The 26,066-nt window shown below is 40.4% G+C and overlaps 5 protein-coding genes across 20 annotated transcripts; 1 reads left to right on the top strand and 4 right to left on the bottom strand.

The window, feature by feature from the left end:
- Positions 1-136: 136 nt before the first annotated feature.
- LOC115691217 (pentatricopeptide repeat-containing protein At4g33990) lies at positions 137-4,932 on the bottom strand. 5 transcript variants are annotated; one of them, XR_008815195.1, is made up of 3 exons: positions 4,206-4,932; positions 1,297-3,908; positions 137-655 (listed from the first exon to the last, which is right to left on the bottom strand). XR_008815195.1 is itself a non-coding variant. In XM_056306302.1 (2 exons), the coding sequence occupies exons 1-2, from the start codon at positions 4,229-4,231 to the stop codon at positions 1,460-1,462; spliced, it is 2,475 nt and encodes an 824-aa protein (XP_056162277.1). In that variant the 5' UTR covers positions 4,232-4,932; the 3' UTR covers positions 1,294-1,459. The 5 variants fall into 5 exon arrangements, 1 of the variants encoding a protein (XP_056162277.1); XR_008815194.1 differs by having other exon boundaries at positions 137-574; XR_008815196.1 differs by having other exon boundaries at positions 137-567.
- A 582-nt stretch (positions 4,933-5,514) lies between these two features.
- LOC115691234 (uncharacterized) lies at positions 5,515-9,283 on the top strand. 4 transcript variants are annotated; one of them, XM_056306232.1, is made up of 5 exons: positions 5,515-5,954; positions 6,964-7,062; positions 7,600-7,825; positions 8,060-8,191; positions 9,116-9,283. In XM_056306232.1, exons 3-5 carry the CDS (start codon positions 7,676-7,678, stop codon positions 9,200-9,202), a joined length of 369 nt encoding a protein of 122 aa, XP_056162207.1. In that variant the 5' UTR covers positions 5,515-5,954; positions 6,964-7,062; positions 7,600-7,675; the 3' UTR covers positions 9,203-9,283. The 4 variants fall into 4 exon arrangements, with proteins under 4 accessions (XP_056162207.1, XP_056162205.1, XP_056162206.1 ...); XM_056306230.1 differs by having other exon boundaries at positions 5,516-5,954; positions 7,568-7,825; XM_056306231.1 differs by having other exon boundaries at positions 5,516-5,954; positions 7,561-7,825.
- A 576-nt stretch (positions 9,284-9,859) lies between these two features.
- On the bottom strand, positions 9,860-14,262 carry LOC115691231 (glycosyltransferase family protein 64 C3). 9 transcript variants are annotated; one of them, XM_056306225.1, is made up of 3 exons: positions 14,040-14,262; positions 12,541-13,868; positions 9,860-10,277 (listed from the first exon to the last, which is right to left on the bottom strand). In XM_056306225.1, exon 2 carries the CDS (start codon positions 13,556-13,558, stop codon positions 12,551-12,553), a length of 1,008 nt encoding a protein of 335 aa, XP_056162200.1. In that variant the 5' UTR covers positions 13,559-13,868; positions 14,040-14,262; the 3' UTR covers positions 9,860-10,277; positions 12,541-12,550. The 9 variants fall into 9 exon arrangements, with proteins under 9 accessions (XP_056162200.1, XP_056162199.1, XP_056162201.1 ...); XM_056306224.1 differs by lacking the exon at positions 9,860-10,277 and adding an exon at positions 10,648-11,138; XM_056306226.1 differs by lacking the exon at positions 9,860-10,277 and having other exon boundaries at positions 12,309-13,819; positions 13,963-14,262.
- A 3,323-nt stretch (positions 14,263-17,585) lies between these two features.
- Positions 17,586-18,916, bottom strand: LOC130134473 (umecyanin-like). Its single transcript, XM_030617829.2, has 2 exons — positions 18,635-18,916; positions 17,586-17,902 (listed from the first exon to the last, which is right to left on the bottom strand). The coding sequence occupies exons 1-2, from the start codon at positions 18,834-18,836 to the stop codon at positions 17,586-17,588; spliced, it is 519 nt and encodes a 172-aa protein (XP_030473689.2). The 5' UTR covers positions 18,837-18,916.
- Positions 18,917-22,902: 3,986 nt separating this feature from the next.
- LOC115691233 (umecyanin-like) lies at positions 22,903-24,399 on the bottom strand. Its single transcript, XM_056306229.1, has 2 exons — positions 24,080-24,399; positions 22,903-23,387 (listed from the first exon to the last, which is right to left on the bottom strand). Exons 1-2 carry the CDS (start codon positions 24,279-24,281, stop codon positions 23,026-23,028), a joined length of 564 nt encoding a protein of 187 aa, XP_056162204.1. The 5' UTR covers positions 24,282-24,399; the 3' UTR covers positions 22,903-23,025.
- Positions 24,400-26,066: the final 1,667 nt, after the last annotated feature.

Genomic DNA, 26,066 nt, shown 5'->3' with positions numbered 1-26,066 from the left:
ATCCTAGTATATCAGCAGCCAGAGCTACTGGACATCAGGGGAAGTAGGATTGTTAAGCTTCATTAAGGCATCATCCATAAGAAAAAGGGGCACTAAAATAAAGCGAACCAAGTGTGCAGTAGAGGCAAGAAGGATATGCAATAGAGACAAAGAAGGACGCTTACCACTTCCGTCTTTTTATATAATGATATTAGAGATGGAGAGTTATGTACTCAGGGCCTCCTCCATATCCTACTTGAAGACACATGCAAGTTCATGATAGGTGTTGCTATAGATAATACGACTGAACTGGACAGACAGTAGTCTAATGGCATCTATTCTGGCAGATGTCCCTTTCCAAATGCACATTTTCGTTTTTCAGCCTAGTCTCCCCAGTGCAACAATCTTTGCTCGTTCTCACCCTCAAGCCTGCAACTATGGTCAACTGAGTTATCTCAAAAGAGAGATGAGGCCAAAAAACATATGTGAAAGCACCTCGAATAAAGCCAGTGTTTTTGAGGAATTAGTGTCAGAGAGAACAAGTGCTTCTGCCCGTGAACTCTTCCTGAAGAGAGGCTATAGAAGCTGCTACTTCCTTCGAAGAAACATGAACAAGCATAAGAACACACTGTCAAACATTCCCTTTAATAGTCACTTGAGTACGGTAGCGACAGACCTGCTTATATTCAGCTGACATAAGAAAGAAATCAAGTGCTTGCAAATAATGTCCCCTATCAAATGGTCTGCTTAATTGCTAGACCTCACAATTATATGGACTTACATCATAGTATGACACTAATTATAGTATGTTTCCCATTATGAAACCATCACCGGACACTTAAACCATTTCCATGAGCTGAACAAGTAAAGCTTGTTATGTTGAATTCTTTTACTCAATCAAGACAGCTCCTCCTTAAAGCACATGCCACCTGATCCATTCTTTCAATCCTAAAGATCAGCCAAAAGGACATTAAAGTATCCAGCACACAAACGAGATGTACTAGTAGCTTTAGACAGTTCTGTTACTTCTTAGTGAAAAGTAAAATTTCCATCAATTAAATTGGCACTGTTTCAACCAAAAAATAATTTGGCAATGGTTCCATACATAAAGACAAACCGGCAAGACATCCATTTCAAACATAATTCTCACAGCCACTAGAATCAAAACCCTGAAACTTAAAATTTTTAAGCATGCATACCCAACAAAAATGTCATTGTAGGGGGAAAAGGCTCATCTAAGGAAAAAGTGAAAAAAACAGAAGCACATTAACTGAAACCAAAAAAAGTTAAAACTGTTTGTAAAAGAGGAGTAAGTACCTTCACAGGAATAATCAGAAATTCTGCTTTATATCATTCCACACGATGTACACCACTGCACTGGCAAAGGAGGCATTTTGCAAGTATAGTGTGGAACCAATAAGCATTCTCATGAATTCACGAGAGAGTTGACCAAACCAAATAGCAACAACAATAATTCAATTCACCAGTAATCTCCGCATGAACAAATGCCATCCTTGAAGTGATGGAAACGGTTTGAATCTCTCACAATAATATCCCTCTCTGTAATCACAGATATGAGCTTTGTGGCAATGTGGCAATCGCCACAAACACGCAGGTTCTTGAAGATTCGAAGTGGAGATTTAGGAAAGGTGCTGATGATTCCAAATGCAATGGCCAATCGCTCACTGTGACTTGTAAGAATATCCTCCTTTTCATCATCCTCGACATCTTGCAACACAAATCTATAATCAGGAATGTAACCCAGGCCTTTCATTTTTGCAGTCAGAATCCTCAATTCATTATAGATCTCCTCATATTTTGGATGGGTTTGGTTGCCAGTGTAGAAGACCTCAAAAGTATTATTCACTTCGATTGAACTCCAACCAGGAGTTTTCCTCAAGCCCCTGTCTCTAGCAAATGATCTGACTTTGCCCATTACATCCCATTTCCCAGCATTGGCATATATATTAGACAATAGAACGTAATAACCAACATTCTCTGGATCAACCTCAAACAAGCGGTCCGAAGCTAAGGTCCCCAATTCAGCATTTTCATGTATTCTACATGCACCAAGAAGAGCGCCCCATATGGAAGCATCAGGACGTATAGGCATGTTTTGGATGAAATCATATGCCTTTTCTATCAAACCTGCTCTAGCAAGCAAATCAACCATGCAGCCATAATGCTTTAAACCTGGTTTAATCCTATACTGTTCCTGCATCACCTGAAAGCTAAATTGACCCTCATTAACCAAACCAGCATGGCTGCAAGCAGACAATAAGGATACAAAGGTTATATGATCTGGCTCAACTCCCTCTTTTTGCATTTCTTCAAATAATTTTAAAGCTTTGTCACCATGCCCATGAAGACCATGGCAAGATATGATGGCATTCCATGGGACTGAAGTATTTCTAGGAATATTGTAGAATAATGACATCGCGTCATCAAGTCTCCCGCATTTCCCGTACATGTCGATAAGGCAGGTCCCCACAAAGACATCTGCTACAAGGCCATTTCTAATAATGAGTGCATGAATTCTCATGCCTTCTTTTAAAGCTCCAGCGCTAGCACAAGCTGTGAGAATACTCACCCAAGTTCCTTCATTTGGAGTTATCCCTCCACACTCTTCCATCAGGTGGTATGCTTCAATTGCTTCACTTGCAAGACCATTCTGAGCGTAACCTGTAATTAAAGTGTTCCATGAAATAACATCTTTGGCAGGGAGTTCTTCAAACACTTGAAGTGCATAATCTACATAGCCCAATTTTGCATACATGTCCACAACTGCATTTCCAAGTACTACATCCTCCAAAAGCCAACCCCTCCTGAGAGTGCAACAGTGAAGAGACTTGCTATTTCGCGAATCATTTACCTGAGCAAAGGTTGAAGCTAAACTAACTACTGTCAACAAATCAGGCTTTAAACCAGTTGACTGCATCTCCTTAAAAAACAAACATGCAGTAACTGGATCATTATTCTGTTCATATGCGGCAATAATTGAGTTCCATGAGACTACATCTTTTACCACCATGCTCTCAAATATTTGTTGGGCATCTCCCAATTTACTGAACTTGGCATACATGTTTATTAGAGCATTATTCACGAATAAATCAAATTCCAACCCATGCTTAATGACGTATAGATGAATCAATATCCCACTCAATGCATCATCAAACTGAGCACAAATGGCAAGGAGACTGCATACAGTTATAGAATCCATCTTTATTCCTTGCGACCTCATAGCAGACAAAATATCCAGTGCTTCAGCAGCATTTCCATTCTGACAATACCCAGAAATCATTGCATTCCATGAGCCTGTATCTCGGAATGGCATATCATCAAATACCTGACGAGCAACACCTAAGTAGCCATGTCGAGCATACATGTGTACCAAGGAAGCAGCAACGAATACGTCAGATTGAAAACCCAGCTTCATAATTGAGCAATGGAACCTTTTTCCTTCCAATACATTTCCACAAGCTTTCAGCAACGGAGGAAAAGTATAGAAATCAGGTCGAAGATCAGAGGATATAATAAACTTGCGGTAACAATTTATAGCAGCACTGAAAAAACCACAACGGACATAAGCAGACATCATACAGTTCCATACGAAGACATCCTTCTTTGGAATCCAATTGAAGGTGCATCGAGATAAGAAGACATCACCAAGATGTAAATAAAGATTCACTAGTCTGGTGGAGAAGAACTTATTTTGAGCTTTCCCTGATACTAAAAGCTGAGCATGATGACACTTCGCATGATCCATTTTTGTGTGAGACCGGATCAAAAGATCAAAATGCCTCTCTTCCTTCTCAACTCCAATGAAATCTGATTCGAGTTGCAGAGCATTTGTGGAGAATAAAGGGCAGAGAGATTCAGCATATGGAAGAGAGTTGCAATGATACTTATCTCTATGTCTTCGCATCACTCTGAGGAATAAACGAAACCAAGATATCATAAGTACCAAAAGAATAAAAAATGCAAAGTCGTTTTCTTTTTCTAGCATTACATGAGTATTTAACAGGTTTTTGTGAAATAAATTTAACATAATCAAGCCCAATCATTTTTATCCGAGCAACTCCTCATCAAAATGATCTCAATCTTTCTTGTTCCTGGGTACACATGCATAAAATTAGCGACACAAACTATCAAAGAATATCTGCATTCAAACCAAAGAGTGAAGATAATAATATGATGTACACGTGATTTAAAAAAACATTATTTACCTCAAGACAAAGGGAAATGTCCACATCTCCAAAAATATAGGACACTTCTGCTCACTTTCATTGATCGAGCTTACATAGTTGGATCTACAAAACTCCAACGGATATCCCCGTGATACTTTCTATAGAGACACATGTCACACAGGTTTTTTTTTCCTGAAAATGGGATATATAAGCTTCAAAGCAGAAGAAAGAATCGAAAACTACTGCATCTTCTGTCAGAATTATGATATGCCCAACACTCATCAATACCATTTTCACACTTAAATGAGCATTCCCCCCCGCGCCAAAATTGTCAACGGACAGAGAATAGTAAAGATGGTATTTGAGAGGCAGCTATCATTCAAGCATATCATCCACAACTAGAACAAGACCAATGAAATTAAACCCCACAACCCAACGTGGGTAATGTAGTTGCGAGCAGATTCCATCGTCAGATAATAGAGGGATGAAACCATCTTGCCTCTAAGTCATTAAGTTGCCAGCTTTCGTGTGAATCACTAAGTTTTAGCCATAGGGTAATTTTCACAAGCACGTAGGAGGCATGGGGAGAAGTAGATAAAAGACTTTACCGTCACCAGCTAAAGAGCGTGCGCGCTGCTCACCCACAACGTTAGGAATCGCCGAATTAGAGTGAGCTGAGGAAACAGAGGAGGCAAGGCAATGGTAAGATGTCAAGAGAATGTGTGATGTGTTGGCTTGACCGCTGGCACTTGGCTGCTGCTTGAATATGTTTGGTGGGAGGGAAAAGACGGAAAACGGGAGAAGTTAACGACACATGTAAATGCGCCCATTTATTAATTTATGGGATAAGTAAAATTTTAAAACTTATCACGAAAGTTTAACTTAATATTAAAACTTTTAAAAATTAAAATAAAATCCTAAAACTTATAACAAAAATATAATCAAATCCTAAAACTTTCAAAAAGTGCAGTTAATGGAAAGACTTGATTGGACCGATTTGATAAGTTTTAGGACTCAATTACACTTTTGTGACAAATTTTAGGACTTAATTATATTTTTTTAAAGTTTTAAAACTAAATTATATTTTTGTGACAAATTTTAAGATTTCACAAGTTGCCACTTAAAGATGAAATATGTCAAAAGTCCTTATAATAGTTTCAATCAAGTTTTTTGAGAGAAAGAACACTGTGAAGTGACGTATAAGTGGAGACTCGTCTCTAGCGTTTATAATTCGAATGATCGTTATGAGTTTTCGGTCCATGTGAATCGGATCACGCCATTACACATATTCTAAGGACTATAAAAGTTGTACACATGACAATTCACATAGTTCAAAGATTTCCTGCCATTCATGCAAATGAACAGAAGACTCTCTCCCCAATTCTACGGTGACTGAATGACTGGATCAGAAGATAACAGAGTGAAAGCAGACCCTATCCTCTCACAGTCCCCACACAAAAACTGCCATTGCAAATCCCTTCCTCTCCTGCTGCTCTTCTCTCCCTCTCTCTTTCATTGTCACCAACTAACACTCGCACTGAAAAAAAAGCCACTTGAAAATGGCAAAAGCAAAGCTACTGTTTTCAGGGCTTTATTAGTGTTTCAACCATTGCAGCTTCTCTTAACAGTTGAGCAAGAGAAGAAGCCTTGCCCTTTCTTTGGAAGGGGAGATAAAAGATGGGTTTGCCAAAGCATCAGCTGTTCCTGGAGAAGGTGAAGGAGGACCAGGAAGAAGAGGCTTGACAGACAAGGAGTCATCCCCTCGGTTTCATCCTGCAAAGAAAAAGGGTTTGATCTTTCACGCTGAGCTCTGTTGTCTTCAAGAAAAGTAATGGAGTGCGAAGATTGATGTTGACCCGTGTGAAGCTCTCACGGATTGGTGCATTTATGCCATTCTTGAAATTGGCCTGTGATTGTTAAACTTTAAAATCGGGGTTAAAGGTATCATGTGCTTGTCATGTGAAACTACAAGCTCGGATTTGGACTCCAAGTATAGATGAAGCTTAAGTGGTTGATATCCTAATGTAAATCTGTTTTAGCTTATTAGGTAATGCGTCTTGATTTTTCCATATAAACTTTGTTCAGTTGCCCGAGTGACTGAATCCGATAAAGCAATGAGATTGTGACTGTTTGTTTCTTTGATTTCTCTCGTCATTTGGGATGAAATAAGAAGACAACATTATGGTCGTTGGTTATAGGAATGGTTGTGCTTGGAAGTTACCCTCACTGGTGTTCGGTCTACAAGTAACTAGTGATTGAAAGATGCATTCTATCATTGACATCTTGAGGACATCGTGAAACATTATCACTCTTTCCATCTGCAATTGTAATATGGGATCCAAAACTTCGCACATGCTAATGTAGTTTGCTTGTCTGTGTGCCCTGATCTCAAGTGCTTCTACTATCCCCTGCTTCATGCTGGTGTATCTGTATCGATACAATCCGAGATAACTATTTTGTTGATGACAAGGAAATAATTTGGATAAATTTATGCCCATGTGAGCTGCAGGCCTCACAAGCTATGCTTAAATTATATCCTGATTAGGTAGAGTAGGGCAAACAGAGCATCGCAGACTAATGTTGCATCAAGTTTCCCACATGATTGACTAATCCTTTTTTGGGAAAAAGGAGCGCATTGCTGGTGTTAGCTTGACATCTGCATTACTTGATCAATGCACTAAGGATAAATTCCGCATATCATGTTTCTGATTCTTTTTCTGATACTTGCTTTCGGTGCGGTATTTTTCTTCTGGCAACAATGTGCTTTATACAATCCATGGCCGAATATGTCAATCAGGATATTGCAAGATATCATGTGCAAACTGAATCAAGTAGGAAAGGCCGAAGAGTACCTACGTGCTGCAAGTTCAGTTTTTGGATGAAGCACGGAAGACAGGTGAGCTCAAGAAGGCCAACCTTGCATTTACTAAGGTTACTGTTTGTTGCACCTACTATAGCCATAGGCTAACTTAATGGCAACAAATGCTATTTTCCATATTTAACTGTCATGAAATGGAGGACTGATCTCAATCAGAACTGGTTTTCTTCCGTCCTGACCAGTCACCAGCTACTTCAGTAATATCAATTACTGTCTTACTAATGGAAGCTGTCATTGACGTAGGAATTAGTTCATCTTGCTTTCAATTTCATTAGCTCTTAATAATTTTCTATAGCTGATTTGAGTAATGAAGAAAAAGACCAGGGAGGAAATATTCACGTCATTGTTGGCTTCGTTTATTTCATCAGCTACTTATTCCTTGTCCTGGAATTTAACTCCAACTTTTAGATGGATTTGTATTTTTCTTTTTGACCTGTGGAACATCTCATGTGGATAGTAATATTTGAGCATGGAGCACCGTCACACTTCGTTTGCTGATTTGCTTTTTTCAGTAAGAGATCAGGGTTCAAGTCTCCTGTCCTCGTGTTTTAATAGAGATTGGATAAAGTCTGCTGTCCTCCTGTCCTTGGGATTCAAGACTCCTGTCCTCGTGTTTTAAGAGGAAGGTGCTATGGCGACCGTACTAAGTGGCACACAGCTCCTCACTGTCCGTATGAAGCATAATATTTGGCCGAAGCCATCACCTTTACCTTGGCAGCCAGCTTCTCTCTTCTTCTTGAAGCCACCCCTCTGCACCCCAGTCCAGCACATCCAACAAGAGGTACTTCCTCCACCTCCAACAAATTTTTACATGAAGAAATAGAGTTTTCGCCTCGAAGATCAACCTCGAATCAGCTTGAATTTGTTCGACTCTTTCTCATCCCATTTTAACTGTTATTGAGAATTATGCAATAGAAATGTGATTTGTATCTAAATTACTTTCTATTTCCATTTCTAATGCACCAGCGGTCCCATATTCTTCCTTCTCCTCTAACTATATACTAGCTACTTGAAGGCTGATGCAGGAATTATTTGTGAACCTTGCAATGGCAAAGGATGGTTAGTTTGCGATTTCTGTAAGGGACAGAAGACCAACGTTAAAGCGGAAAACAGGCGGATTTATCGGCGATGTCCATCTTGCAGAGCTGTACTTCACTTTCCCGATACTCTTTTCCATGCTTATCCTCACTATATCAACTAGTACCTAGTCATGAATGAGATTTTTTCAGTTGTTACTGTTCTGCAAACTAAATGTTTTTAGACACGATGGTTGTGCAAGATTCGAACCAAGTACTTAAAAGCATTAGATCAGGGGCATTCTTGTGTCAGATAATGTCTAAAACCACAAGCTTGCCCAAGATAAATACCTTTCTCACATCTACATCGTGAAGCCATCATATCTTATCCCAATACTTTCCATGGAACATTTTGCAAGAAACTGAAGATATAGCTTGAATTGCATGGTATGAAATGTTTCGGAATTCAGAATTTCTGACAAGACAACGAGTGTCGATTAGCTGATTTCTTGCACCTGTTTCTCTCTTGGCTTGTATTTAGATTTTACACCTGTCCTTCACCAGTTTGCTTGCTGTACTTAGTTTTCTGCCAACTGGAATATTAAACATCATAGGACAGGTTTCAAAGTTCAGCAATTGCAGCTGTTTCACTACTTTGTGGTGCCCGAGAAACAGTGTAGAGGAGTTCTGTTATTGTAATGGCAATGCCAACATGAATGTCCGAGTTGATTTGATAGGAATAACAACTAAAACAACACGTGACTTTGGAAATTCTGATCAAAATCTTTCGTTCTTCTGATTACGAGCCTTCCCTAAGTTTACACTATCCGTTTACATTCTTTTCTGACAGTCATGAGAGGACCACTCACAATATAAGTATAAAAATCTACTTAAAGTTCTCATCTTCAAAAAAAGAGACTTCCCCTTCTAATATTACTACCCGTTTCAGACCTTTTGCGGATTATTTATGTTTGTTTTGTTTCCGCAAATGTCTGAATGATATGTGAAATATCTCTGAGAATTCTAACTGTTTCCGCACCATCATTTTCCTGCAGATTGGATTCGTCTTGTGTTCGAAGTGCAAGGTATACAAATGTGTCACATTCCCAGATTCTGATGATGGCGAGGAGTCGTCTTTGTGAGCTGCCGCCATATAATTGTACCGAGTGAATAATCTTGAACTGCCGCCATATGATTCTATTGATTATATTCATTCTCTTCTTCTTAAATCTCTCTCTCTCTCTCTCTCTCTCTCTCTAACATCAAGTTCTCGGTTGACTTGAGGAACTGATGTATACCAAATTGCGGAACAGTCAAACTTTGAGCATGTCGTGCCTCATGGGTTTCATTTGTTCGCAAACCTTCGAGGAGATGAGTTCTTCACATCCTAAACTAGACTAGAGGATGTTTAAGCAGAGGATTTCAAACCAAGGAGACAGTTAAATCTCAAGTAATTTACCGCAGCATCGGTCATGTGTTTCAAGGGGATCAGAGGTATGATAAATATCCTGTTAACAATCTTTTTCCCCCTCCTTCAGGTTAACAGGATGTGCGCTAGAGAGAGAACGGAGACGGAGGTTTTGATTTCTCATATTTCAAGCAGAGACAGATATAAAGAGGTTTCTTATATTAGTAACGAGAGAGAGAGAGAGAGAGAGATTTCTCATGTTTCAAGCAGAGACAGACAGACAGAAAGAGGTTTCTTATATTAGTAAGCAGAGAGAGAGAGAGAGAGAGAGATTTTTGATGTTTCCAAGCCCTTCAAGGGAATCCAAACTCATTACAGCAACATAACACAAGCCACACAACAAATGCTGAGCTACCTATTGAACATGGCAAAATGAATTTCTCATGGAACCATCAGAAATCCTCTAAATCTTCAAATCCAATGATAAATCTCTCCTTTTAGTAAAGCCGTTCTTCCTCAATCAGATTAACAGAGTTAATTGGCTCAATATCATAACCAGTGAAAAGAATTAAACTGATAAAGCTGGAGCTGTTCAGTCTCTGGTGACCGAACTTTTCACTTCAGGGATCAGCTAATGCACTAGCCAAGATCTGAATGATGAGCAGTAATGGCACCGATGAAAACGAGAACTTCGGGAGACCACAAAAAATAACAATCAAGCGTGTAAAACTTTTTTAAGATCTTTTACTCTGCATCCAAAGTATGGCTATATACTTGCCAGTTGCCGCACTTCCTCTAGTCAGAGCCTTCTGCAAGACAACAAACACTTTGACATCCATTAGAACTTGGATGTTAAATCTAAGTAAGTTGATAGATAAAACAGCAATCCGGGGTCCAATTACAATTATATGAGAAAAGCTATAAAGCTTCCTATCTTCTCCTTCTTTGTAGACAGACAATAAAGCAAGGCAATCCAAGTAGGACTAAATAATGTACCTTACTACCTTTACAAGTCAATGGCACAACGATATAAAACTGCAAGTTCCTGAACTTTTCCACCATAATTACTAACACAAGTAGACAGAATAATATTCACGACACAATTCACCCAAATTGCTGCTAACAGACTTCAGAATGGCCAGTAAACCATTCAAAATAAGATAATCAGCAAGTTGAGCAGAAGCAAAGTTGCAGGAAATCATAGAAAGTGAGATAAATGTAGTACCACTGACGAAATGGTATTCTGATAATTTACCTGCTTAAAATATTATAATGAACAAAGTCTGAACCATCCTTGATGTAAAACTAATTGATCTAATTATGGGTAGTCAAGAACAGTATTGTATGTTTTGCTGCTTGTATGCTGATTGTCGTCGCTTCATTGGTATTGCTTTCTGTCTCAACCATTTTGTTCTGTTGAATGGTTCGTACAACAAACAGTCACAGGATCAGCATCAGTCAACGACTTATTTCCCCATCGATGAAGAGACTGCTACTGGCAAGTTCTGTATGCTCATTGCGTCTCTTCGTTTTGTTATCAACTTTGCTTCCTGGGGATATGGGTGATGATGTTGGTCATACATCCCAAGTTGGGAATGCTAAGCTTGACAGCTACAGATAGTATCTTTATTTTAATTTTTCCCTGTCCTTTGGGCATCTTGGCAATTTCCCTGAAAATTTTCTCTGTTATTCTTCGGCTAAATACATGGTAATACACGTTGACATGTTATCAGTATCAGTCCTCTACACTATTAAGGTCACATAAATTCTTTTGGCCTGCGTGCTTTTAAGATTATGATGGTCCACCTTTCAAGGAAAAAAGAGGATGATGATCTAGATACAACAGTCCGAGTCAGATTAAAGTGTCAACACTGTTGTTAAATTGCAGCAATCATCACCATTTTCTTTTGTTCCATCACGAAATGTCTCCCTCACAGGTATATACGGGGATTTCTGTTCCTCCATTATATATTTTAGATTGAAGATGTCTTGAATATGAAAGGCGAACTGTTGAGATTACCTTGTAAGAAAGTTCAGTCATATTTCAGTTATTGCTGCACTGCTAAGTGTTTCTGCCATTCATTTTGAACAGCACAATCTAAACTAGTATTAATATGATTCTGGCGCCCCTCGTGATGATTCAGTCAGGCAAAAGAAGTTTAATGAAGCGTTTCATCTGGATTAGCTTGCATGAAGTGGACTCGCTCTTCAGATGTCTACATAGAGGATGAGATTGAGGCCTTTGCATGGTAGTCATGAAAAGTTGAAAGCTTAATCCCACGTTTGGAGCAAAAAATATCATCCAGACTCGTACAGAGACTAGGATTTTGAGAAAAATGATCCCATCATTCCATAATGTCAATATGAAGTTCATTTTTTGATGCAGATCAATTGCGGCTACAAAGTACTGCACCCTAAAGTTGCGCCACCTTTTTCTTTGGTAATGCAAAAAGTAACTGCTCACTTGCATCTGGAGTGCCTGAGATGCTTACTTACTTGCCTATTATTATTCAGCCTGGTTCGGCATTTTCTTCCTATACTATTGAAGGATTGTAAAGAAAAGCAAACGAATAAATTTATAATAATGACCATTGGTTTCGTGGCGGAACTAGAGCTGTCTGAATCCATAGCTACATTGAGAACCTATGCATCTTTCTTTTACCAGGATGCTAACAATTCGTATCTGATAAGCTCACAAGTGTCATTAAATTTCATGCAAAGTGCTTGAAGTTTCAAAATAACTCCCTGGCTTTATTCAAGCTCAAGCCAATGCAGGACCCTCTTTTTTACTCTCTACCAGTTGGCCTTATTAGTTAGCATGCACTTGTTGATAGTCTTCATGAGTAAGTTCTTCAGCATGCTCCTTTGTTGCATCTCCAATTGTTGTGGCCTTTTAAGTACATTGATTATATGAATGTTCAGCTCTTCAACTGTTTCATATGGAGAAGCTGGGTTTGAACAATATAATCCTAATGAACCCTGCTCTATTACCCAATTTTTTTCTCCTTAATCATACAACTACAAAGAGAAAACATCATTCCAAAGAACAATGAGGGATAGGTAGGAGGTTACATGGTCATCTTCAACTGAGGAATTGATCACAGAAGACAAGCTTGCCACCTTTGATGCACAGCCCTTGCTCTCCGACCGAGTTTACCATCTTGCCATGGGAGTACCTCAATGGCATCCTCCCCATCGCCTTGTGGAACTCTCTTATGCAGTGCCCTCGCCTCTTCCTGTGCTCTCCCCTCCTTCTGCTTAGCCCTGCATCTCTCACCTCATCCCTTTTCTCGCTGCTGCCTCCTTCGTTCCTTGCATCCCCGTAATCCCTGACCCTCTCTGCCCCAACCAGGACAGGACCTGCATTGATCTCATCGGCCACCACAAAGTTCATGAGTATGTCCTCACAGTTAGCCATCTCGTCCACCACTTTCCTCATCCTCGCCCCCACCGGCCCACTGCCACAGCTGTAGCTGAACAGGTACTGGGTCTTCAGCAGCATGAACTTGGTGAGGACTATTGAATATCTGTCTGGGTGCACCGTGTAGATCCACTGCTTCCTGACCAGGTCCATGTCGTGGGACCTCCCAAACATCCCCACTATACGGTCCGGGTTCGACCCCCACACCCTGAACGCGAACTCCACAGACTTGGCATCCACCTCCACGTCGTCGTCACATATCAGCACGGCCCGTGTCTCGATCGCGAGCGGCCGAGGAAGGAACCTGGCATTGAGGCTGCTCGAGGATTGTGGGACCAGAGAGATCTGAGCGGTGCCAAGAGAAGCGGCCGACAGGTTGCGGGAGAGCTCGGAGAGGAGCCAAGGTGGAGTACGCAGGTTCCCCCACAAGACAAGCACCGCTGCCACGACAGGTGATGCAGAGTAGGAGGCGGCAATGGAGAGGAGGAGGGGAATGCGGGACTCGGAGTAGCCGTTGATCAGGACCGTCATCTGGTCCGATCTCAACGATTCCGGCCTCCTCTGGAAGCTGAGGTCGCAGGGATCATGAGGGAGCCGGTGGCGAGACGACGCATCAACTTTCACCAACAACCAGAAGCAGCAGAACACAAAGGCGGAGCCCCAGTTCATTCTATTTCACACCAAGAGCATAACCCCCCAGTCCTAAATTTCCCCCCTTTAACACAAATTCTTGCTTATCATCGACAATGGAGCTCAGAAACAGCTAGCCCAAGTGCTTTTGCGTATTTTATCAACTGTTTCTCATTGGGGGCCTGCTCCTTTGGCTTTCGAATTCAATTCCTACAAAAGGGTCTGAATCGTTCAATGTCTCCTTTCGTATTCTTCCTCCCCCAACTTCAAATAACGCTAGCGCAACCAGAATGCACTACACTGAAGAGACTCAAAATTACTTTCAAGCATCCGCAACACCAAACATAGCCTTAGAAAAGCAGCAACAGAGAAAAAACAACAACAATGAGGATCGAAAATGAAAAACCCGGAATAAGGAGCAGATGAAAAGAAGAGAGATTTACAGTGAATAACCAAGAACGGGGGGATGCGACAGTGAGGGACTTGAACACGATCACAGCTTTATAGAGGCAAAACTAACCATCAATACGCAAACCCCAAGAAGTACGAAAGTAACAGAGCAGCTGGATCGAGAAGGCTGGTCGGTGTGGAGGGGCAGCGTCGGCTCCTCGTCGGCGGTCCGGCGGTCGGAGTGGTCGCCGGAGCTAAAGAGCGGTGGAGGAGGAGAGAGACGAGACGACAGACGATTAGTTTTTTCCTTTTTATGTTTAGATGGGCCTGGTCGTACGATGCTAGCGTTAGGCACTGGCGTGGTATATCCAAAGGTAGGGGTGAGCATCGAGTCCGGTTTAGCCTGATAATCGGACCAAATCAGCCTGGACCGACCGACCGACACCAAGCCGGTTGTTTGGAGAACCGGTTCAGTTCTCGATTTCTTGAACCCATAACCGGCTCGGGACTTTTTGGTCTCCGGTTAAGAGGCTAGAACCGTTAGTTTTACCAGGAATCAGTTCTAAAATGGTTTTGAAATCCCTTTTAGTAGGGGTGTGCAACCGGACCGGCCCACCCGAAAAATAGGTCCGGGAACCGGTTCCATTTTTTGGAAACTGGTTAGAACCGGTCCGGTTTTCGGTTTCAAGTAAAAACCAACCCGAACCGGTTTTAAAACCGGTTTTGAAATAATAAAAAAAAGTAAAAACCCTAGATCACGTTACCCTACTTCACTGGTTTTAGAACCGGTTTCCGGTTTAATATTGGGATCTGTTTCACAACTATGAGCGAAACAGCACGGTCCTTAAAGTCATCTAAATATTGTGTGATTCGGATGAGATATATAGACATTTCTCTAGTGAGAGCACTTTACTACTAAGTCTCTTGATTTTCCTTTCAAGATATTTCATTCGGAAACAGAAGTGAGGAGTTCTCTCATCATGGCGCACAATAAAAAGCTAAACATGTTGAACAGATTCCATAGAAATGTGACTCTTAAAGATTTATGCGATTGGACTATGTCTTGCCGCATAGTGCTTTTGGATTGTTGATTTTGATGGATTGTAATTTCAATTGCTCATTTTGGGGATTGTTACTTTTGGCGGATAGTGATTTTTGTTATTCATCTTTTACTTTAAATCGTTTCATTACTACCTATATTATTTTGCTGGAAAAAAATGAAACCGGAAAAGGAACTAAAAAAAAATAGGTTCTCGGATAGACCCTGAAACCAGACTGGAAAAACAGGGTTGGTTCCAAACAGGGTCCAGGGAAAATAGGGTTGGTTTCAGGTTTCAAAAATTGGGAACCGATTATAATAGGGTTGGTTTCAGGTTCCAGGTCTGGACCCAACTCACCCTAGAACCGATCACCCCTACCTTTTAGGAAAGAAATTTTTTTTGCACCATCAAGAATTGAACCATGGTATTCAACATGAAAAAACAACGACGTAAAATAGACCGGTTCTCGGTTATAACCTTGAATCGAATCGGAACCGGCATTTCCAAAATCGACTGGTTCGATTCCTAGTTCTAATCTTTTTGTAACTAAAGGTCAAAGGGTTGGTTCTTAGTTCTAGGTCACGAGTTGAATTACCCCTAAACCGATCACCCCTATACAAAAGTATGCTCGAATTTTCATAATCGCAAAGCCATTCTTATTTACAATTTTATTCAAGCACGTCCAGATGTGCTAGTCTCACGAGTTCTTTAAGCTTTATATCATTATTGAGTAAAAAGAATCACATATTCATCCACCATCCTATAATACGTATCCCTCATTCATTTGAATCGTGTCCGGTGAGCATCGTATGTAAATTTGATAGACTCTACTATATCAGATGGTCTAGATATTATTTAAGTACTTGTAATTATTTGGGGGTATCAATTTTTGGGTGCATCCATGTCAAGTTTGTTCTTTGCCCTTTTACCTCCACTTTCCTTTTCTCTTAGCTATGCCGTGACGCTGACAATGACAATATTTCTCGCTTGCCAAGGGAAAGAAAGGGCAAATGAAGCAAGAAGGGATCTTTTAGGCCTTAATGTCCCAAAAATACTATACCACAAACTTTTGGTCCCAAGACAACGTTGGCTCGAAATATATTGAAATTGGAGAGATTTATGATAACTTTCAGAGTTATATTTTCCTCCATTCCTGATTGGAGGAATATCCAACCATGCTTCTAATTGATGGATTATAAGTTATAGACATCACTCGCATGTAATGACATGATAATAAAAAGTTTCCTTTAAAAAAATATTATATATGTGTGTGTGTTTCGAAGTTGGGCCAAAATTGCTATAGTGGCAGCCTATTTTTTTATTGAACTTTTTGGGCGATGGGTGTGGGGAGAGAGTTAGCCTACTTTTTGTAAATGATCAATTCATTGGAACATGTTTTATTAATGCTGGAAGTACTAAGTTGGCATAGAAATTAGTTGATAAAGCGAATATTTCATAAATCCATTTTTGTATATGCATCTTAGCTCTCTATCACCGCCTTTGTGATAGATATTTAGATATTTCCAATAATTCCTTTGATTTTTCATCTCTCTTTTAATTATGTATATCCAATTTAATTTTCATAGGCAGTCATTTAATAAAGCATATATATAAATTTATGTACTCATTTCTATACATATCGAAATATAAATTTCTCCGATTCCCCTCTTCCGCATTTTTCTCAACTGCCCTATTTTACTTGCACTAGAACATGTTTGAATCCCAGGGTTTTGACTTTGCTCCTCTTTAAGGATGCTGAAACAGTGAATAGCAGACCAAGTCCAATTAGTAATGAGGTAATCATGCGATCCTTTTTTGACATTTTCATTAGAACTTGAATATTAAATTGCAATAATCTCCAATAGGGGGTGGCTAAGTTGGTAAACGCAATACCATTGCATCTGATTGAGCATGACATCAGGAAAAGTGTCAAAAAAATCTTAAACCTTTTGCATTGATGCCAATTGAGTCCTAAATCTTTTTTTGTATCAATTCAGTCCTAAACCTTTTGCATTTGTGCCAATTGAGTCCTAAACATTTTGCATTTGTACCAATTTAGTCCTAAACCTTTTTTTGGTGCTAATTCAGTCATAAACCTTTTGCATTGGTGCTAATTCAGTCCTAAACCTTTTATATTTGTGCCAATTCAGTCCTTCGACATATGAATAGCTATTAGCCGGAAGGACTGAATTGGCACTAATGCAAAAAGTTTAGGACTACATTGGCACTAATGCAAAAAGTTTAGGACTGAATTGGCACAAAAAAAAAAGGTTCAAGACTGAATTGGCAATGCAAAAGGTTTAGGACTGAATTGGCACAAATGCAAAAGATTTAGGACTGAATTGACACCAAAAAAAGGTTTAGGACTAAATTGGCACCGATGCAAAAGGTTTAGGACTTTTTGACACTTTTCTCTCACCCATGAGCTCATAATTTTATACTTAGAAAAAAGGAAGAAGACAGAGAATTAATCTCGTGACATCATATGATAACATCGAAATGACGCAAGTTTTATTCTCACCGACAAGAGAGAGAATGACAAAACATCGGTATACCACGACAATAGTCTTATTTGCACGAGTAGTGGACCTAGTCAATCAACACTAGCACATCTAACCCTACGTCGAACCCTACACCTACCACATCGTAATAAAATAAATGGCCATAGAAGTGAACATGAAACGGCATGAGGCATACACAAAATCCGTGCCGGAATTGGACGGAGTACTGGTGCCGGGAGGGCCGGAAGCCGTGCCGACCATGACAGACAGCTTTTGGCCCTGTGAACAATGAGAGTCGTGGGTGCATGTGAAGTAGAGGGCCCCGGTGGTGGTGAGGGTGAAGTTCACCGGCGGAGTAGTGTGGAAAGTGATTGCAGAACTAGTGTTGCAGCTTGTGAAGTCCGACTTCGAGACGACGGAGACGTCGTGCTTGCCAGAGATGAAGTTGAAGACTGCAAAGGCAATTCAATTTATCCATTCACATTTAAATCACGTACGTAATATATATATATGTGCACACTATTATTTATATATCACTATGTATAGTGTAGACATTTCCATCTCAGGCCACTTTTTCTGCAGCAATTTAGAGGAGCTGATTAACATTTCTCGCGTTGACTTACAAAGCTAACCTATAAAAAAGGGTCAAAAAATTGGTCTTATTTTTCACCATCATCCAAAAATAATGCCTAATGTGATTGCCTTTTGTCATTATTTTTTCTGATGTTACGAAGCGTCTGAGCCTCTTAGAGCATTCAATTAATCTCATCGAATCACTACAGTGTTCTCGTCTTATAGCAATCAAATTAAATATTAAGATAATAATAGGCCCCTGAAGATAATTGGTAAGAAAGTTGTATTGGCTGATAATCAAGTGTGCAGAGAATTCATGGAGCAAAAGAACACACATTAAGAACACTTAAGTGGGTTGACTATAGTCCATATATCTTGCTAGTTCGTCATTTTTCGTCTTTGTCAGATGCAAATAAGATGTAATGACCAGAAATGATATTGTTAAGGTCAATCATAGTCCTTATTAATCAAAGGATGTGATCATGTCAAATGTTCTATGAACGGTTCTGGCATTTAGTGGGAACACTAACCCTAAATACACAAACTTTCTATTGCTGGCGGGCGCAATCGACGAAAGTCGACGACATGACGATCGGGGACAGGGATTATACCTAAAACGTCATCGACCTGGAAGGTCTTGCTGCTCGCCCAGGTAGAGTAGAAGGAGGCCCCGTTCACCGCATTGCTCCAGCCCGTGGCATCTCCCACTATGTACGTCGCCGCCTCCACACTCCTCAGCATCATGCATAGTACCACCGCCATCACCGCGAGAACCCGGCCCGCCGAGCTGGTCGGCGCTCTCGCCTTGGCCATGAAGCTGTGCGTATATCTCAGGTCGCCCCGCCTAAAACCTGTCGTTGCTCTTGCAAACCAAGGATGCGGTCGGAAGCGTGTTTCTGTCTGTATGTGCATATTGTGCTGCAGCTGTGCTCGCTTATGTAGTTGGTGGGCTTGAAGTTAGCTGAAAAAGTCTCTTCAGTCGTCGGATGTTGGAAACACTCGCTCTGATTTGGTCTATCTCCGAATATTTTCATTAGGATTAGGTGAGCGAAATGATGGTTGGACAACATAAAGTCAAATTTATATTTTCATTGCATGCAATAACCGTAAGATAAAAAAAAAAAAAAGATATTCAAGAGAATGGTCTCTCTCTCTTTGTCTTGAAACCGCGGTAAATTTATATAAATACCCTCGTTATAAGTAAAAACCTTCTGAAGTAGGCGGATCGGCCCCTCTTGTTGAAGAGCGGAGGAGGAGAGTGACAAGAGGGTAGACGAGCAGTTGTTGTGTTTTTTCCAGTGCAAATTTCTTTCACCAGAAAATAAAATGGGAAATTGAGGTCAAAATAGTCATTGTAGATAGATGGGCCTTATGTTAGCGTTAGGCATCTTTTGTTCATTTGAATCATAAATGATAAGTGTACTTAAAGTCTCAAAACTTGTAAGAAAAATATGATTGAGTCCTAAAACTTTACAAATTGATACAATCGAGTCCTTCAATCAATTCCGTCTAACATGGCTAATGAAGAATACTGACATGACTTTTCTTCATTATTTTCTCTCTCATACGTGGTATTGACCTTACAAAAGCATGAAACATAAGAGCAAACTCCTATCGAGTATCGAGGAAAACATTATATTTTCTTTTGTGATCGAACGTCACAGGATAGGTTTCGCAAATGTCCGAATGATATGTGAAATACCTCTGAGAATTCTGAGTGTTTCTGCACTATCATTTTCCTGCAGATTGGATTCGTCTTGCGTTCAAAGTGCAAGGCATACAAATGTTTCACGTTCCCAGATTCTGATGATGGCGAGGAGTCGTCTTTGTGAGCTGCCACCACATAATTGTACCAAGTGAATAATCTTGAACTACCGTCATATGATTCTATTGATTATATTCATTCGCTTCTTCTTAAGGGCCGTTTGGTTCAGTTTTGGGAAGGGGTTTTCGGCCAGCGCCTTAAATGTTGAACCCTAACATTTTTTGGCCAAATCTAGCCCGAAACACGTGTTCGGGCCGGCTTGGCTGCACCCTCACTTATTTTGACTTATTCCGAGTTTGCCCCTCTTGTTACTGTTCATCTTCTTCGTGAGGCGACCAACAAGGGAGGTCGGCGAGGGTGGCCGACACCGGATTGGGCCGGCGAGAGGCTAGCGAGGTTGCACGACCCAGGCGACGGCCGCCTGAGGTCACACGGCCGCCCAGGCGCCGCCGGCCTGGGTCGTACGAGGTCGTTTGCCGCCTAGGCCATTTGACCTCGGCGGCCGGGCTTGACCTCGCGAGCCGCAAGGGTCGCGCAACTCGGTCGCCTTGCACGGTCAAGTGACCACGACCTCTGGGTCGCGCGACCTCACCAAGTCGGCCTCGGGCAACGGCCGGCGGTGGTAGATCTAGCTCACTGGGGTCACCCGACCTCGGGCAATGGTTGCCGGCACCAAATCTAGCTCGCCGGCGGCTGTAGGCCTTCGCCGACTTCGGCGAAGGGTAGGGTAGGTTTGTTTTTTTAAATAAAAAAGATAATTCCTAAAACCCTTTTGCAAAAAAAAAATTTGCCAAACACTACTTGGCCCAAAGTAGCTTTACAAATGAATTTTTGTCAAACGTCACTTGCATTTTCTCAATGAGTTTTTATCTAAAGTTATTTGCATTTTCCCAAATAGCATTTGAAAAGTTAAACCAAACGGGCCCTAAATCCGGAATAAGGAGCAGACGAAAAGAAGAGAGATTTACAATGAATAAACCAAGAACGTGGGGGATGTGACGGTGAGGGGCATGGACACGATCGCGGCTTTATGGAGGCAAAACTAACCACCGATACGCAAAGCTCAAGAAGTACGGAAGTAACAGAGAAGCTGGATCGAGAAGGCTGGTCGGTGTGGAGGGGCGGCGTTGGCTCCTCGTCGGCGGTCCGGCGGTCGGAGGGGTCGCCAGAGCTAAAGAGCGGTGGAGGAGGAGAGAGACGAGAGGACAGACGACTAGTTTTTTCTCTTTTATGTTTTTTTTCGCTGTCCAAATTTCTTTTGCCAGCGACGGTGACAAAATTTGAAGAAATTAATTTTAATCCAGGTTTCGGGCAAAATGTGGGCAAAAATTGTTTATCTGGAAGAAAAATAAAAAATAAAACAAGAAATTTAGGTCGGAAGAGTATTTTTTAGTTTTATTTTTTATAAATGGGGCCTGGTTGTATGATGTTAGCGTCAGGCACCGGCCCTAATATACTGCTAAAGTTTTTCGCCTTCTCTTTGATTTAGCACATGGAATATATCCAAAAGTAAGTATGAGCCCGGGGTCCGGTTTGACCTGAGAATCGGATCAAATCGGCCTGGACCGACCGGTGAAGGCTTGTCGTTTGGAGAACCGGTCCAGTTCTTGATTTCGCGAACCTAAAACAGGCTCGGGACCCTTTCTGGTTCCCGATTCAGACGTCGGAACAGCCGGTTTTGAAGGAAAAACTTTTACACCCATCAAGAATTAAACAATTGGTATCCAACATGAAAAATAACAACGTAGCCGCTGGACCAACAAATGTCTTTTAATTGAATGATGACAGTCTTTGTATTTTACTACGAGAATTTGGCCCAAAACATAAAATGGGCCGGCTCTCGAGTATAATCAAGATTAGATTGGAACTGGCATTTTCAAAATCGACCAGTTCGGTTCCTGATTCCAATCTTTTGGAACCAAATGTCACAAAGTTGGTTCTCGATTTTAGGCCACAAATTGAACCACCTCGAACCAATCAACCCCTGTCCAAAAGTGTACTCGGACTTTCAGAATTGTAGAGCTGTTATTATTTACAAATTTTATTCGAGCAGAACGAGGCGTGCTAGACTCATACGTTCTTTATATCCGGTTAATTATCGAGTAAAAAGAATTATATATACATCCACCGTCATCCTATTATACGTATCTCTCAGTCATTTGAATGGTGAGTGTCATATGTAGATTTGATAGACTCTTATCATATAAGTTTATTCTTTGTCCTTTTACCTCCACTTTCCTTTTATCTTATCTGTGCCATGACATTGACAATGATAATATTTCCCACTCGCCAAGGGAAAGAAAAGGCAAACGAAGCAAGAAGGGATCTTTTAGGCCTTAATGTCCCAAAAAACTATACCACAAACCTTTGGTCCTAAGATAACGTCGGCCTGAAATATATTGAAATTGGAGAGATTTATGATTTCTTTTAACGCTATATTTTTCTCCATACCTGATTGGAGGAAACTTTCCCCAGTCATACTTTTAATTGATGGATTACAAGTTATAGACATCACTCATATGCAACGGCATAATGATAAGAGCAAATTTCCTTTGAAAAATATCATTATTTATTTTTATATGTTTCGAAGTTCGGCCAAAATTGCGGTAGTGGCAGCACATTTGTTTTTTTTTTTTTTACTTTTTTGGCGATGGATGTGGCGAGAGTTAGCCTGCTTTTCTGTATATGATCGATTCATTGAAACACGTTTTATTAATGCTGGAAGTAATAAGTTGTCATAGAAAATTAGTTCATTAAGCGAATATTTCATAAATCCATTTTGTATATGCATCTCACCTCTCTATCATTGCCTTATTTTCCCTGCTCTAGAACATGTTGACTCCTATGGTTTTGACTTGACTTCTCTTTAAGCCTGCTGAATACAGTGAATAGCAGACCAAGTCCCAATCGGTAATGAGGTAATCCTGTGATCCTTTTTTGACATTTTCCTTACAACTTGTATATTAAATTGTAATAATCTCCAATAGGGGTGGCTAAGTTGGTAAACGCAATACCATTGGATCTGATTGGGAATGATGTCACCCGTGAGCTCATAATTTTATACTTTGGGAAAAAGAAGAGGAGAAAGAGAATTAATCTCGTGACATCATATGGTAACATCGAAATTAGGCAAGTTTTATTCTCATAGACAAGAAAGAGAATGACAAAACACAGGTATACTGCAACAATAGTTTTATTCGCACGAGTAGTGGACCTAGTCAATCAACACTAGCGCGCCTACCACATCATAAGAAGACAAATGGCCATGGAAATGAACATGACACGGCATGAGGCAAACATAAAACGAGTGCCGGAATTGGACGGAGGTGGGGGCGGCGGAGGTGGAGACGGGGTGGTGGTGCCGGCCGGGCTGGGGCTGGTGGTGGGGCCAGAAGCCGTGCCAACCGCGACAGACAGCTTTTGGCCCTGTGAACAATGAGAGTCGTGGGTGCATATGAAGTAGACAGCCCCGGTGGCGTTGAGGGTGTAGTTCACCGGCGGAGTAGTGTGGAGGCTGATTGGAGAACTGGTGGTGCAGCTTGTGAAGCTCGACTCCGAGACAACGGCGACGTCGTGCTGACCGGAGATGAAGTTAAAGACTGAAAAGGCAATTGAATTTATCCGATTAAAATCACATACATAATATATACACACATGAATACTATCATATATATATATATATATATATATATATATATGTCGAATAACTGTACATGTCAATCTAATGCCACTTTTTCTGGAGCAATTTAGAGAAGCTGATGAACATTTCTCGCGTTGACTTATAAAACTAAGCTATATAAACGGTCAAAAAATTGGTATTATTTTTTGTCCATCGTGATACGAGGCGTCTAAACCTTTTAGAGCACTCGATTAATCTCGTCAAATAATTACAGTCTTCTCCTCTTATAGCAATCGAATTAAATATTAAAATAAGAGATCCCTGAAGATGATCCTAAGAAAGTTGTGTTGGCTGATGATCGAGTGCACAGAGAATTCAAAGGGCCAAAAACACACATTAAGAACACTTAAGTGAATTGACTACAGTCCATCTATCTTGCTAGTTGATCATTTTTCGTCGTTGTCAGATGCACATAAGATGTAATGGTCAGAAATGATGTTAGTAAAGTCAATCATAGCCCTTACTAATCAAAAGGATATGATCATGTCAAATGTTCCATGAACGGTTCTGGCATGTAGTGGGAACACTACCCCTAGATACACAAACTTTCTATCGCCGGCGGGCGCAATCGATGAAAGCCGACGAAGTGGCAATCGGGGACGGGGATTATACCTAAAATGTCATCGACCTGGAAGGTCTGGCCACTCGCCCAGTTAGAGTAGAAGGTGGCCGCATTCGCCACATTGCTCCAGCCGGTGGCGTCTCCCACTATGTACGTCGCCGCCTCCGCACTCCTCAGCATCAACCATAGTACCACCGCCATCACCGGGAGAACCCGGCCCGCCGGGCTGGTCGGCGCTCTCGCCTTGGCCATGAAGCTGTGTGTATATCTCAGGTGGCCCCACCTAAAACCTGTCGTTGCTCTTGCAAACCAACGATGCGGTCGGAAGCGTGTTTATGTTATTATGGGCATGTTGTGCTGCAGCTAACGCTCGCTTATATAGTCGGAGGGCTTGAAGTTAGTAGAATGAAAAGTCTCTTCCATGGTCGGATGTTGACAACTCGCGCTTTGATTTGGTCAATCTTGGAATATTTTCACTAGGGTTAGGTGAGCGAAATGGTGGTTGGACAACATAAAGTCACATTGCTATTTTCTTCGCAGCCGGTAAGGGCCCCGGCAACAAAGAAAAAAAAAGGTAAAGAAAATTATAAAAATTATCTATATAGGCGTTGGCCGTGCCGCGTAAGACGACCGGCGTCCACGTTGGCGATTTCCAGCCAATATGAAAAGTTTCGGACTAAATTGGTCAAATTAAAAAAAAATTAGGACTGAATTGGCACAAATTCAATTGATTTAAGACTTTTTTTTGATAATTTTCTCATCTCCTTTCACGTCCGCTTTCCTTTTCACTGGTCTATGCTATGAGATTGACATGATATTAACAAGCAAGAAAAGATAGCTTTTAGGCTTTGATGTAAAAAAGAAATCACCAACTTTTGGTTTTGAGATAACATTGGTACGAAACATATTGAAATGTGCCAATCATGACCCCGACTTTTTATTTCTTATCGAAATGAAGGCACGGTGAGCCAAGTTTGGGTCAAATAGTAAAGATTTATGATTTCTTTTATAGTTATATTTTCCTCCATTGGAGGAAACTTTCTTCAATGATGCATTTAAATACAAGAGGAAAATTACCACAAAAGTCATAAACCTATTGTACTTATACCAATTCAGTCATAAACCTTTTAATTTTGTTAGTTTAGTCATAAACACTTTTACAATTTGCCAATTCAGTCATAAACCTTTCGATTGTACCAATTTAGTTCTAAACATTTTAACGATTTGCAAATTTAGTTATTCTAGCCAAAATTGGCTAGAAATAGTTAATGCCAGCGGTCCTACGTGGCACGGCAGTGCTAAAGTGGACAATTTTTTTATGATTTTTTTTCCTTTTTCCTTTTTCTTTTCGTTTTTTTGTTTTTTCTTTCCTTTTCGTTTTCAAACCTTGGGCTGGCAAGGTCTCCGGCCACAGGCAAGAGTCGGCCACGGGCGGAATGAAAGATTTAGGACTAAATTGGCCAAATTAAAATATTTAAGGCTGAATTAGCACGAGCGCAATAAAGTTATGATTTTTTTTTTATAGTTTTCCAGGGACATGAGAGGCGGATGGTGCCATCATTTTTCATAGTGACTGTCCTTCTTGCACCTCTCATTTTTCGAGGGAAATCGGTTGACTCACTTAAGCGGTTTCATTTCCTATTTATTTGTTTTTTCTTTGACACTGTTGCTTCTGATCACAATATTCTCGATTATCTCTATGCTTATAATCGTAATTGGAAATTTCTTGTTCAAATGTATGTATTGTATTTCTACCAAAAAAATGTATGTATTGTATACGTGTGTAGAGATAATTATAGAGGTTATTTATTGTTTAAATAGAAAGTATATTATATTTTTTTAGAGTAATGATTTTACAAGTACGTAACTTTTTTTAGAGTGCAATTTGGTAACTAAGCTTCTTCATATTCATTTACGTATGCATATCAATTTTGAAAATTTAAAATATTTAATTTAATAGAAAACATTGAGGTATCAAATTGCAATAAAAAGTAAATTTTATTTTCTCAATCCGCATTTCTTTTGGAACCATGAGTT

This window comes from Syzygium oleosum, unplaced genomic scaffold (genome assembly GCF_021117445.2).
Source record: "Syzygium oleosum isolate NSW1041296 unplaced genomic scaffold, Sole_v2.1 Sole_v2.42, whole genome shotgun sequence".
Taxonomy (NCBI): domain Eukaryota; kingdom Viridiplantae; phylum Streptophyta; class Magnoliopsida; order Myrtales; family Myrtaceae; genus Syzygium; species Syzygium oleosum.
Note: the sequence above shows the minus strand (reverse complement) of the source record. Positions and strands in the feature narration are given on the sequence as shown.

Coding starts and splice junctions, on each gene's coding strand:
- LOC115691217 (XM_056306302.1), bottom strand. CDS start 4,231: ATGTGGACATTTCCCTTTGTCTTGAG. Junction 3,909..4,205: donor ACATTTCCCTTTGTCTTGAG/GTAAATAATGTT, acceptor TTTATTCCTCAG/AGTGATGCGAAGACATAGAG.
- LOC115691234 (XM_056306232.1), top strand. CDS start 7,676: ATGGCGACCGTACTAAGTGGCACACAGCTCCTCACTGTCCGTATGAAG. Junction 7,826..8,059: donor TCCAGCACATCCAACAAGAG/GTACTTCCTCCA, acceptor AGCTACTTGAAG/GCTGATGCAGGAATTATTTG. Junction 8,192..9,115: donor GATGTCCATCTTGCAGAGCT/GTACTTCACTTT, acceptor ATTTTCCTGCAG/ATTGGATTCGTCTTGTGTTC.
- LOC115691231 (XM_056306225.1), bottom strand. CDS start 13,558: ATGAACTGGGGCTCCGCCTTTGTGTTCTGCTGCTTCTGGTTGTTGGTG.
- LOC130134473 (XM_030617829.2), bottom strand. CDS start 18,836: ATGGCCAAGGCGAGAGCGCCGACCAGCTCGGCGGGCCGGGTTCTCGCG. Junction 17,903..18,634: donor CCAGGTCGATGACGTTTTAG/GTATAATCCCTG, acceptor TTGCCTTTGCAG/TCTTCAACTTCATCTCTGGC.
- LOC115691233 (XM_056306229.1), bottom strand. CDS start 24,281: ATGGCCAAGGCGAGAGCGCCGACCAGCCCGGCGGGCCGGGTTCTCCCG. Junction 23,388..24,079: donor CCAGGTCGATGACATTTTAG/GTATAATCCCCG, acceptor TTGCCTTTTCAG/TCTTTAACTTCATCTCCGGT.